Source organism: Dipodomys ordii, unplaced genomic scaffold (genome assembly GCF_000151885.1).
Source record: "Dipodomys ordii isolate 6190 unplaced genomic scaffold, Dord_2.0 Scaffold25, whole genome shotgun sequence".
Taxonomy (NCBI): domain Eukaryota; kingdom Metazoa; phylum Chordata; class Mammalia; order Rodentia; family Heteromyidae; genus Dipodomys; species Dipodomys ordii.
In genome coordinates, this window is record NW_012267241.1 from 12,027,161 (window position 1) to 12,040,994 (window position 13,834).

A 13,834-nucleotide genomic window follows, 5' to 3' on the forward strand; every position below is an offset into this window, starting at 1 on the left:
AATTGATCTATTGCTAATGTGTCTTTGTTACTGGGTTCAGCTGTCCTTCCCTACCTCCCATTTCTCAGTTTACAGGAGCAAGGCCTATCAATACCTCAACTCTGCCTTATCTGTCACAAATTCTTACCATGGTAAATACCAGAGTGCCAACGGGTCCTACAATATGAGAGCCTAATGTTAGGAAGCCTCTTTAATCATCGTACCTCAAAACCAAGATACAGTTTACAATTTGCCTGTCCTTATATTGGTGACACAATACAGTAAAATTCCTTCCATTCACTTCTACTTATTTTATAGAAGCTCTAAAAAATGAAAACCAGGAATGGAAACCAATTCGGGACTCTACATAGTATATAAACACTGACTTCCCTTACCTCCACCACTATGAAGCAAACACTAGCAGAGTGTAAGGGGATGCTCTCAGGCCACACCTAATCCCTTGGACCAAAAGGCAGTCGTAGCTCAGGATTTTCCCCTTACACTCATGATAACAGGAGCACCCACAATGGCACAGTTTTCTGCTCAGTGGTTGAATCCGTTTCTAAACAGCCATGATTGTGTTCAAAGGATACAGTTCAGCTCAGGCAGCCCAGAAGGAGTTGGGAGTCCAAGCATCTGGTAGGCAGCTTCCCTTCTTCTCAGAGCAGGTGCCCTTTGCTGTTTCGAGGGGTAGTGGGGGAAAAGAGTTAGTAACCAGCACGAATCGCAGCCACGTCGAGTCTGTGGGGCAACACAAAAGACTGGCCTGAGAGCGAGCCTCTACAAGTCATTGCACCTGCTCAGAGCCAGGTACACCCGACCACAGGCAGCTGCTTTCCGACGCCCCGCCCACAATCCAACCAAAGAGGTGCGCCGGCCCCTCCTGGCTCCGCCCACCGCGCTCATTCTCCGACCCCGCCACGCCCCTCTAAGGAACCACCCATCACGCTACTTCCGGTTTGAAACTCCCAATCGGCCTCTACTTCCTTCGCCTCGGCTGTATTCCCCGCCTCCAGGGCGCTCCTTTGACAGGGTCACGTGAGGGTCTAGCGCGGGGGCTGTCGGGAGGAGTACTGCCGGTGGGTCAGGGTTCGGCCTGAACATGGCGGTTCCGGTCGGGCCGTGACCAAGGTTTTACTGTCAGGAGGACTAAAAGTTGGTGGCTGTCGGCGTCCCCACCTGTCAGGGTAGAATGCGAAGACGCCAGGGAGTGCGCTGAGGAGCGGCGGTGCCGGGGAGGGCTGGGTGCTGGGTGCTCCGGGGAGCCGAAGCGGCGGCGTCTGTGGCTTCCACTCGTCTGCGGGCTCCTGTGTGGGGCGCCGCCCGGCCGGGCTGGCGGGCGGGCGGCGGCGGTAGCTGCGGCAGCGGCGGGATCCGCTGTGAGGGAGGGCCGCAGGGCGGGCGCCGCGGTCGTCTGAGCCGCGGCGATGGCCCAGTGCGTACAGTCAGTGCAGGAGCTCATCCCGGACTCCTTCGTCCCCTGTGTGGCCGCGCTGTGCAGCGACGAAGCCGAGCGGCTCACGCGTCTCAATCACCTGAGCTTCGCGGAGCTGCTGAAGCCCTTCTCTCGCCTCACTTCCGAGGGTATGTGCTGTTCTCCTTCCCTCCCCCCCCCCCCACGGGGTTCAAGCGACGCGGTGGCCCGGGAGCGGCAAGTTGCGGGGCAGGCCGGAGAGCGTAGGGCGGTGTTTACATCCCGGAGTGGACGCGGTACGGCGGCGGCGGCGGCGTCGGGGGCTGCGGCCCCGCGGTGCCCCCCGGGTGGCGGCGTGGCGGAGGGGCCGGGCATGAGGTGGTCAGTACGGCGTGGTCCTAACATCCCGCATTTTCTAGTCGCTCTGTTGTTGCTTCCTCTTAATAAGACAGCGAGCCCCGGAGGAGACTGTGGTCATCAGCCATAGGAAGGAACTAAGACGGCTGCAAGGCAACTCAGGTGGAAAGAGGCTGCCTCTTCCTTGCAGGTGTAACAGGCAGTTGGATCTGTCATCTGCACCCCACCCCCGTGTCAAACTGAACTTTGAGAGTTGTCCTGAAGTTCACCTAGCATAGCAGTGAGGCTCATCTCTGTAGGCTGTTTTTACATTTTTTCTTTTACCATCCGAACTTTTTCTTAAGTATACAGCATTGTGCTTAAAGTCCCAACCAAACAATGAAAAGTTTTTTTTTTTAATACAAAAAGCTTGTAACAACCTTTTGCCTGAAGGGTGAGAAAGTCAGGAAAAATAGTGGCTAAGTTAATGTAGATATTCAGAGTTACCTGCATTTGTAGGGACAGAAAAATTCTAATACTTGACATCTTTTTTCTTTTTCTTTTTTTTTTTTGGCTAGTCGTAGGGCTTGAACTCAGGGCCGAGCACTGTCCCTGAGCTTTTTGATCAAGGCGAGCACTCTACCTTGAACCACAGTGCCACTTTTGGATTTTTTCTGTGTATATGATATTGAGCATCATGCATGTTTGACAAGCACTCTGTCACTAAGCCACCTTCCCAGTGTGTGTGTGTGTGTGTGTGTTTCCTCCAGCACTCATGACATCTCTGGCTAGTTTTGCTAGTTCATGGCTGGTGCTGTCAATTGAGTCATACCTTTAGCCAGACCTTTACATTCTTTATTAAAGAAAAAAGATCAGTCAAAATGGACTTGAAATTATTATTCCAAGTGTACTCCAAGTTGTACTCCAAACACTATTTAGCCAGTATCTTGACATGTAAAAAAAAAAGCAAGTGAAGTTTCTTCTAAAATGAAGGATTCTATAATTAACTTCTTAGATAAAGGACTGTGATAGCTATTTGGTTATGGTGATTTCTCAAAAAAAAAACTAGTGCTGAACTGAACATATTCATATTTACATGCATAGGCAGTCTTTAGAATAGCTTCATTACATCTTTGCTTTTGTATTTAAAAGAGGAGCTATCAAAACAAAGTTTGAGAACTCTGAAAAGTTTCTTCAGCCTGTACTTTAGGCATTAATTTAGCTCCTTCCACATTTTACTGTTTTGTACATTTAAGAACAAGATTCTCTACATTCCTAAATTCTTAAAAAGTACAAACACTTGACAGTGAGTTTGACTTCTATAGGTATGCTCTTTCGAACGAAAACCAAATAATAACGCTGATACCTGTTCTATATATATTTTGTCTTTTAGTTTTCTATGAATACCACTTATTATTGTCACTTTAATTGTGAAGGCACTGAAGCATAGAGGAAATATTATCTGTCCACTGTTCTTATATCTGAGAAAGACAAGACTTTGTGATCTGAATCATCAGATCATCCTGGCAATACTTAAAATTGATACTGAAAAGCGGTGCTATCCAATAGAGTCATAAATAGTTTAAAATTTTAGAAGCAACATTAAAAAAGTGAAAAAGAGGCTTACAGATGTGGTTTCAGTGTAGAGTGCTTGCCTAGAAAACACAAGTCCTGAGTTGAAAACCCAGTATGGCTAAATAAATGCAGGGTATATTACATTTGTTATATTGCTAAGTCTTGAAATTTAGTGTGTTTAACTCTTACATTGCATCTCAGTTTAGAGTACACACATAATTACTGAGCCATGTGTAGCTGATGCTTTCTGTACTGGACAGTAGTACAGTGCTAAAGGCTGTTAACATACTTCTGAGTTCCCTCTGCAGCCCAGAAAGATGTAGGGAAGGAATATAATGAGTTGCATGTTAGTAATAAGAAGGGAAGTCATAAAGGAATAGGGCAGCCATTCCCTTTTGAGTGTGTGTATGTGGGGGAGGGGGTGTTATAATGGTAAGGTCAAAAGGTATAAATTACCATCAAGTGGTTGGAAGCAGTAGAGAAACTGCTCTGAGAATTCCTAATTAAAGGAGGTCCTTGAATTATAGGAAAGGGATTTTGGATTTCATATCTAGTGATAAATGTGAGGTAGTCATATTAAGATTATGAAATTTGGGGAGATCAATGAGACATGTTATTGATGAGGATTGTTAGGACCTGATATAAAATTTAAAATAAAGATGACAGTGGCACTAAACATTTAGAGAAAAATAGTTTTTTGTTGCTGTTTTTAGTAGATTTTTTCCTTTGTTTTGTTTTAGGCAAATACTGTATCACTGAGCTATATCTCCAGCTCTGGCTTTTTTTTGGTCAGAGGGAACCCATTCAGACGGTTTAAAATTGAGGTGACTTTGGGGATTTTTCATTGATAGCTTTCCTTTAGGCAGTAAGGCATGAGAGTATCACTTCAGAGAGTATACATCTATAACTAAACAAGCTAAACTTACCCTGTAAGAGCAAAGGAAATGTTAAAATAAATTTAAATAAATTCCATTTTTAGACTGTGGGTATGCTGTTGCTGTTAGGGTAAAATTTAGCTTTGAGTACTGAGATCAGTGTTGGCAAATACAGTGCCAGGTAATTTCAGGAGACTTTAGGATTTAGTGGAAAAAATACACAGTTTAAAGGTTGTTAGAACAAATTGAGATCTATTCATTAGAATCTTGAAAATAGAAATTAGGCTTGATGTATTAGATGATAGAGGGCCATTTGGGTTCCTTAGACACATTTTTGAAACCTGAAATTAAATATATTAATGAAATACTTTAAAATACTCATATATTATTAGTAAGTGTTTGACACTTACGTTCACATTTTTGTGACCCTCGTACTTCCTTTTTTCCTTTGAGGTGTTGAATATTGAACCCAAGGCTTCCTGCATACTAGAAAAGCACTCTACCCTTGAGTTGGATTCTCCAGTCTCCTAATACTGGAAGAATTTGCACTGGCCTTCTGCTTCACAGAGTAGTATTAGTATAAATTTGCTTTGTAATAGTTCTTTGATTACTGCAAACATATTTCAACATATCCTTTATATGTTTTAAGCAAATCTCAAACACTAAATTTTAAAGCATGTAGCTTTAATTTTTAAAAAGTGTGTATATTACTATTTTAAAATTGAATGCATTTATGTAGGAGATTACAAAGACTATATGTAGTTCTTACATAAAGCTTGATTCATTTCTATGAACTAGGAAAATTTGGTAAACTAGGAAAGTATTTTTGAAATGATGCTTCTAGTTTTCTTTTAGTCATGAACATTTTGACCCTCCTTGATCTATATCCCCAGCCTAACACATTTTATTAAAACTTAACCTCTATGCTGGTGTAACCAAATAATTACGTTTCAGCATCTTTCTTTCTTTCTTTCTTTTTTTTTTTTCAGTCGTGGGGCTTGAACTCTGGGCCTGGGCGCTCTCCCCGAGTTCAGCTCAAGGCCAGTGTGCTACCACTTGAGCTACAGCGCCACTTACAGTTTTCTAGTGGTTTATTGGAGATAAATGTCTCATGCACTTTCCTGCCCTGGCTGGCTTTGAACTGACATCCTCAGTTCTCAGCTTCCTGAATAGCTAGGATTACAGATGTGAGCCACTGGCGCCCGGCACATTTCAGCATTTTCTACCACCAAATTTTTGAGTAAAATTTATTCCTCTTCCTCATGGTACCAGGAATCTAACCCAGGGCTTTGTATGTGCTAGGCAAGCACTCTACCACTGATCTATGTCCCAACCCACAAAGTGGTTTAATATGCACATTGCTACTTACATTAGTTGACAATTATGAGCCAATTTCAATAAAAATATTGTGTGATCTTAAAAGTATCAGATATATACCATAGTACTTTTGAATTTTTTGTTTTATTTTTTGTTACATAATTACAATAAGAAATTTAATTAGGGGGAGAAGTCTGTGTTTATTTAAATAAAAAACACCCAACAATTCTAGAACAAAGCAGACAATAAAAGAAAGGTTGAATTCCTTACTCTCTAGAACTAACCAAAACCAAACCTTTGTCATACTGGCTTAAAAAAAAATCTTTCTTTTTAAAAACAAAGCAATCATAGGTAAGATTTAATTCCTGTTTCTACCTTTCCTTGGTTTCATTTCACTTTTCTGTAATGTAGGCAGGCACTATGAATGGAGTTTGCATATATACTTCTTGTGTATATATTATATATATATATATATATATATATATATATGTATATGTGTGCACATATTCATGTCATCTATAGTATTTTAGAGTTATGCTTTTACAAAAAATTTAGGATTTAACAAAGCACGAGAAATTTAGACAATTCTTTTTTCCTCAACCCACTTGACAAGTCTTTTTTTTTTTTTGCTGCTGTCTTTTATTCTTAGGTTTTTTGTTGTTTGAATTTTTTGGTCGGGGGGCTGGAAAGGTGGCTCAGTGGTAGAGCACTTGCCTTGCATGCCTGAGGCCCTGGGTTCAATTCCTCAGCCCCACATAAGCAAAAAGAAAAAAGCCGGAAGTGGCACTGTGGCTCAAGTGGTAGAGCGCTAGCCTTGAGCTGAAGAGCTGAGGGACAGCGCCCAGGCCCAGAGTTCAGGCCCCACAACTGGACCCAAAAAAAAAAAAAAAAAAGAATTTTTTGGTCGGTTGGGGGGCCTGAACTCTGGGCCTGGGCACAGTCCCTCAGCTGTTCAGCTCAAGGCTAGGGCTCTATCACTTGAGCCACAGTGCCACTTCTGGCTTTTTCTGCTTATGTGGTACTAAGGAATGGAACCCACGGCTTACATGCATGCAAGGCAAGGACTCTACCACTGAGTCACCTTCCCAGCCCATGTTTTTTATTCTTAGGTTTTTAACTACTTAAAATATAAGTAAACCTGAACCTTAAGTTTCTTCTGGGGAACTGCATGTTATCCCTGTAATCCCAGCACTTAGGAATTTGAGTCAGGACTATTAAAAGTTCAACGGCCAATCTAAACCACATGGTAAGCCTCTTGTCTCTAAAGCAAAAAACAAAAAGCTGCCTTAAATATATGAATGGCATTTTATAGCTATTTAAATGAAAGGCAAGGTAAATATTGTATGAAAAGTTTGAAGAAATAATTCACAAAACAATTATTAATACAAGGCAGGAGTGTGTCACTTGACAGCAATCCTAGTATGCAGGAGGCTGAGGCTGGAGGTTTGAACCTTATTTGAACTAGAGCTACATGATAAATTCCAGTTCTGTCTAAGTTATGTAGTGAGACGCTGTCTCAAAAAACAAAAACAACTTAATAATTATAAAGTACTTTTTCACTGAAAGTTGTCTTTTTTTAAATGAGTAGATACCCCAGCCAGTTCTGCAGAGTTGCCTCTGTATATGATCACTCATGATACAGTTGGAATAATGTATCATGTTGTAACTGCTGTTGCACTTGTCATTAGGCACAGTGCTCAGCGCTTATGCTTATGACCCAAATCCTTAAAATAACCTAGAGAAGTAGGTATTATTAATCACATGTTACAGAGGAGGAAATGGAAGCACAGAAAAGTCAGAAAAGCTATGCAAGGTAACCTAGTTGAATTTAAATTAAAGTGTGACTCCAAAAACACTGTCCTTAATAAGTATGGTAGACTGCTTCAGACATTACTTTGGAAACTATCCATTATATGAAAAAAAGATGCTTACATTTTCTACTGTAGACAGCTGCTGTGTGCCACAGTCACCTCAGAACCAGTTCCTAGTCCTGAAGTCCTGAACAATTGGTTTTACATCTTTTAGACCAAAGTAATGACTATAACCGGGTGGAGGGCAGGGGGTTTTGAGGAGGGAGAAGGGATCTGGGTATTGACTCTTTTTTTGGTTAAAAAAAAAAAAAAAGACTTTTTTGGCCAATTTTAGGTTCGCTGCACAAGTTAGCAGAAGGTACTTCATACCACTTGTTCCAGCACATATTCAGCCTCCCCAGTATCAACATTCTTTACCATAATGGGTTTGATTTGTTAGGATGTGAAATAGGAACTAAGCATGCGGAAAAGACTAAGGACAATAAGAAAGCTAAGATGCAGCATTTTTCCCTCTTTCTTGCCCTGTACTCTTCATTGTTTTTATCATAGACCTTACCTGTCAGACAAGCCCTAGTGAAGGCAAGAATTAGGGATTTGACATGGGCGGTGGCTGCATTTTGGCAACTCTAATAAACGTACAAGAAAGGAAAGGACCCACAGTAGCGAAATTGGGAGCAGTAGCATTGCATGAAAGGAAAGCACTTTAGGCTGTTTAAATAGTCCTTTTGGTATTTAAGGATGTATTGTAAAACAGTTATATTTCTGAAGTAATGTTCCACTTGAAATTCTTAGTTGTGGATTTGAACATCCTTTTTGTCTGATATCAGTTTGATTTTGGTATGTGTTGTATATGATTATTTTCAAGCTGTCTTTTTCTCTTTTTGTTTTTTTAAAGTTCATATGAGAGATCCTAATAATCAACTCCACATAATCAAAAATTTGAAGATAGCAGTAAGCAACATTATTACCCAACCACCTCAGCCTGCAGCTATTCGAAAGCTTTTGAATGATGTTGTTTCTGGCAGCCAGCCTGCAGAAGGATTAGTAGCTAATGTGATTACGGCGGGAGATTATGACCTTAACATCAGTGGTATGTAATGAGGTTTATTACTATTTTTTAAATGAATTTTTTTTCTTGTTAGAAGAAATAATTCGGTGACTTTGAAACCATTCAGCAAATATTTGAGTGCACACAGAAGGCAGGAGTCTGGGAATATAGAACAGTGTTTGAAGGCAATAGCAGGAATTTTGGTTCTTTATAATTCTAGCACCTAAATCATAACTAGAACATATATGTATGATAAACACATCTATTTAATGAAAAAAGTAGACAATTTATTTTATGATGTAATATTGTAATTAAATAGTATTAAGTTCATTATATTTTTAATTGTGTTTAGTTTTGTTGTTGTTGTTGTTGTTATTGTTGGTTGTGGGGCCTGAACCCTGGGCTTGGGTGATGTCCCTTAACTCTTTAGCTCGAGGTGAGCACTCTGCCACTTGAGCCATAGCGCTACTTCTGGTTTTCTGGTGGTTATTTGGAGATAAGAATCTCACAGACTTTCCTGCCCAGGCTGGCTTTGTTTATATATATATAAGCTCTTAAAAAACCCCCATTAATTAGCATTTTTTCTTTCATAAATACATAATCTTTTATCAGTGCTTCTTAATCTGATTTGAATGGTAAATTTTCATGAAATGACTGAAAAAATGAAATAATACATAAATATGTAGAATGAGTTAATAGTATTGATGTTATTGTTTTCCAGTTATTAAAGTCATAAGTAGAGATTTAGAAGGAAAAGATTAAGAATACATTACCTTTGTAGCTTTACAAAATTTAGCAGCCTTCTAAAGCAGTATTTTTAGCTCTATATAATTTATAATTTAATGTCTTGGTACCTCCTTTTTTTTTCTTTTTTAAAAAATCATTATTGAGGCTTGAACTCAGGGCCTAGGGCACTGTTTTTTTCACTGAAGGCTGGTGTTCTGCCACTTGAGCCATAGCCCCACTTCAGGTAATAAAAAGGTCTCATGAAATTTCTGTCCAGGTCAGCTTTGAACTACAATCTTAAGATCTTAGCCTCCTGAGAGTTTAGGATTACAGGCGTGAATCCCTGGCACTCAGTGTAATTGTATATTTATAGGTTTTCCTAACTATATACAGAGAACTTAAATAGCATATTTTAGATTACAGAGTTAGTTGGTTGTACTTGTATGGTTTTTATTGTAGAATTTTTATTTTATTTATTTATTTTTATTGTGAAAATACCATACAGAGGGGTTACAATTACATGGGCAAGGTTCAGTGAGTACATTTCTTATCAAGTATTGTTGCCTCCTCCTTTGTTTCCCCTTCTCATCCCTTCCCATCTCCCACCTACCCACCCTGTTGTAGAATTTTTAATTTAAATGTCCTATACTTAGTCTTCTTTCTTGCCAATATTTTTAGTTCCGGTAACATAGGTTAACTTGGTAATTTTATTTTTATCTTCTGGTCCTGAGGATTTAATTGGGGTCCTAATACATGTACTTTATTTATTTGTCGGTTGTGGGGCTTGAACTCTGGGCCTTGGTGCTGTCCCTGAGCTCTTCAGCTGAAGGCTATCACTCTACCACTTAAGCTACAGCACCACTTCTGGTTTTCTGGTGGTTAATTGGAGATAAGAGACTCACGGACTTTCCTGCCTGAGCTGGCTTTGAACCACAGTCTTCATATCTCAGCCTCCTGAGTAGCTAGGATAACAGGCATGAGCCACCAACACCTGGCTTTACATGTACTTTAGTACTGAGCTGTGTCCTAGACTCATATTTTTTTTTTTTTTTGTCGGTCGTGGGGCTTGAACTCTGGGCCTGGGCGCTGTCCTTCAGCTCTTCAGCTCAAGGCGAGCGCTCTACCACTTGAGCTACAGCGCCACTTCCGGTTTTCTGGTGGTTTATTGGAGATAGGAATCTCACGGTCTCTCCTGCCCGGGCTGGCTTTGAACCTTGATCCTCAGATCTCAGTCTCCTGAGTAGCTAGGATTACAGGCGTGAGCCACCAGCGCCCGGCCTAGACTCATAATTTTCAATTTAGAATGTTGTACCTTAACTAATCAAAAGTATCAGAATTTGAAGATGTGTATTTTTATCAGTTTTTGTCATCATGTTAAAATGATGCAAAAGTTTGAATATTTTCATAAGCTTGACATAATGGTATATGTCTGTAATCCTAGTTCTTGGGAGACTGAGATAGAGGATGTCCAGTTTAGAGCTGATGGGGGCTATACAGTAAGACCCTGTCTCAAGTAAATAAAAAATTAAATATTTTGCTGAGAGAGTGGTAAAGTAGTTGAAACATAGTTTGAGTCTTTGTTTCTAAGTCATCACTGTTACAATGTGAATCACAGTGTCAGTTGCTGGAGGTTTCAGTTTTCCTACTACCATATCCTTTGTTATTTAGACATCTTGAGCAAGTCATTTAGTGTTTCCCAGACTTTGTTTCCAGCTCCAAGAACAAGACAATTTGGCCTTTCTTAAGACCTCTTTCAGACCTTTAATACTGTCATTATTTTGTAAGGTCTAAGCATTTTATTATCTATGTAACAAATATTTTGATTTTCTTCCCTATTTTGCATTCAGATACAGACATGAATAAGATGTGCTTTATAAGATTATAATCTAGTAAAAGAAAAAAAACAGATAAGTTAGATATGTTATAATCCCAAGACATTATAATAGAGATATGGCATACACTGAAATGTTAAGAAACACAGAGAAGCATTGCCTGTCATCTATGCAAAATGACTCTTTTTTTTTTTCCTCTTCCTTTCTGGTGTTTGGAGACAGTTTATCCGTGCAGCTCAGGCTGGCCTAGTACTTATTATGTAGCCCAGGATGGCCTGGAACTCAAGATCCCCCTTCCTCAGTCTCCTGAGGCATGGATTTCTGGCATGTGTCTGCCTGATAAAGTATCTTATTTATTTATTTATTTATTTTTGGGTCCGGTTGTGGGGCCTGAACTCTGGGCCTGGGCGCTGTCCCTCAGCTCTTCAGCTCAAGGCTAGCACTCTACCACTTGAGCCAGAGCGCCACTTCTGGCTTTTTTTTTTTTTTTGCTTATGTGGTGCTGAGGAATCGAACCCAGGGCCTCGAGCATGCAAGGCAAGCGCTCTACCACTGAGCCACCTTCCCAGCCCAAGTATCTTTTTTATGCTCCAGATATTTTCCTAACTTTTAAAGCCTCTTTTCCTTTAAACAATTTATTAAAATAACATAGTGCTGAAAAGGCATATGGTAAAAACAAAAATGATTCTATTCTTTACTCTAGTAATTATTCCCTTAGTATTATTCTCTGCTGCATGTGTTTGTTCTAGTTAATATTTTTATACTGCTGTGACTTAGTCACTTTAAAATTTTATTTATGGACTTCTTATTTTGAGTAATAAGGAAGACTTAGCATAGTTACTCTCTTCCTCTTTATCTCTTTAATGTAGTTTCTATCGTTTCTGGTTAATATTCACTGTTTACAGTATTAGGACTAAACATTGTGTACCAGTATTTTCTTTTTCTTTTTTGTTGGTTGTCGGTTTTGAACTCTCTGCCTGAGTGCTGTCCCTGTACTCTTTAGCTCAAGACTAGCACTCTACCACTTGAAACACAGTGCCACTTTCCGTTTTCTGAGTGGTTTATTGTAGATAAGAGTCTCACAGACTTTCCTGCCCAGGCTGGCTTTGAACCATGATCCTAAGATCTCAGCTTCCTGAGTAGCTAGGATTACAGATGTGAGCCACCGGCACCTGGCTTGTTTTTTTATTTTTAGTAGTTTGTTTTCTTAGAAGTTGGTAACTGTTTTTTTTTTGTGTGTGTGTGGTGGTCAGGATCCTGGTCCTGGGGCTTGAACTCGGGTCCTGGGGGCTGCCCCTGAGCTTTTTTGTGCTCAAGGCTAATACTCTACCACTTGAACCACAGCTCTACTATCTTTTTGGTGGTTAATTGAAGATAAGAGTCTTGTGGACTGCCAGGTGACAGTGGCTTATGCCTATAATCCTAGCTGTTCAGGGGGCTGAGATCCAGTTCAAAGACAGCCCTGGCAAGAAAGTCTGTGGGACTCTTATCTCCAATAAAGCACTAGAAAACTAGAAGTGACTCTGTGTGGCTCAAGTGGTAGAGTGCTAGCCTTGAGCTGAAGAGACCAGGGACAATGCCCAGGCCCAGAGTTCAAGCCCTATGACTGACAAAAAAAAAAAAAAAAGTCTTGTGGACTTTCCTACCCAGGCTGGCTTTGAACTGTGATCTTCTTTCTCAGCCTCCAAAGTAGCTAGGATTATAGGCATGAGCCTGTTGGTAATTGATTTAAAAAAAGTTCACAGTTCATTTTATTCTCTGAAACTTCCACAGTGGAATTTTTAATTTGTCAAGTTAATATCAATCAATTTATCAAGATGTCTTTCAGAAGTATTCTTTTTCTCCATATTCTATTATTTTCAGGATGATCATCCCCCAGAGAAGGGAAAATTGGTTTGGGGGGAGAGCAAAATGGGTGTTTTTTTTTTTTTAAATGATAACTGGATTTGTACTTTTTAGGCTGGTGGTCTACCACTTGAGCCATGTCCTTCAGCTTGGTGAAGGATTTAATTTTAATGCTTTATGGTTCTCCAAAGGGTCATGTATTTTATGTATATCTGTTGTTGTTTTATTAAAAGAAATATTTTTGGACTGAGAATATTGTTTAGTGATAGAATACATGCTTTACCGTAAGAGTCTGAATTGGATCCCTAACACTGGCAAAAGTAATGGTGGGAAGAGAGAGTACTTAGGAAAAACATTTTTTAAAACATTCATGGGGGGAGGTAATGTACTTTATCTTGTACTTTATCTTGAACTAGTTACTTCAAGGCAAGTTCCATAGCTGTCATCCTGGGGATTCTCTCCCTTTCTTCCTCTTTTGCTCCCTCCTCGCCTCCTCACCTGCAGTGTTGATCTAACCCAAGGCGGATAATCCATTGAGTTAGGTCTCCTTTTGTCTTTATAGTCTTTCATTCATATTTTTTTATGTATTCCATGGTTTGGTGAAGGATCTTCTCCAAGTGGCATTTTTGAGAAAAGTATATGCAAGGTAAACTATTTGAAAAGTTCTTATGTTATTATATAGTTAATTGATGGATTGTATACCTACAAATCGTTTCCATCAGAATCATTCCACTTTCTTCTAGTTTTTAGTATTCTTAAGCTTTATGCTTTACGATACTTATTCCCTCTATCTCCAATTTTTAGAAGCTTTTAGGAACCCTTTATTCTTGCTGTTTTGAAATTTATTTTGGCTTCTTACTTTTGTTCTTGTATTCTAAGTTGTTTTACTTATTCTTTTTGAAACTACTGTTGGAGGTTAAGGTGAATGTATCCTATTGTTATTTTTTGAGGAACTACTGTTGGAAGTTGAGTAGAATTTATCCTATTGTTATTTTTTTGAGAACCTTATTGTTACTTTTTTTGAAGTAGGATCTCATCATGTACTCCAGTCTGGTATTGAACTCTATTCCTCTTGC

At 39.8% G+C, this 13,834-nt stretch overlaps 1 protein-coding gene across 4 annotated transcripts in view; it reads left to right on the forward strand.

Moving 5' to 3' along the window:
• Window positions 1-1,045: 1,045 nt before the first annotated feature.
• Trappc8 (trafficking protein particle complex 8) overlaps window positions 1,046-13,834 on the forward strand; it is a 77,822-nt gene continuing 65,033 nt past the window's right edge. For 2 of the 4 annotated variants that reach the window (XM_013014892.1, XM_013014893.1), the window contains exons 1-2: window positions 1,341-1,563; window positions 8,203-8,397. In XM_013014892.1, the coding sequence (XP_012870346.1) occupies window positions 1,407-1,563; window positions 8,203-8,397 (352 nt within the window). In that variant the 5' untranslated portion in view covers window positions 1,341-1,406. Of the gene's footprint in view, window positions 1,564-8,202; window positions 8,398-13,834 lie in introns of all 4 variants that reach the window. The other 2 variants (XM_013014894.1, XM_013014891.1) reach the window with 2 other exon arrangements.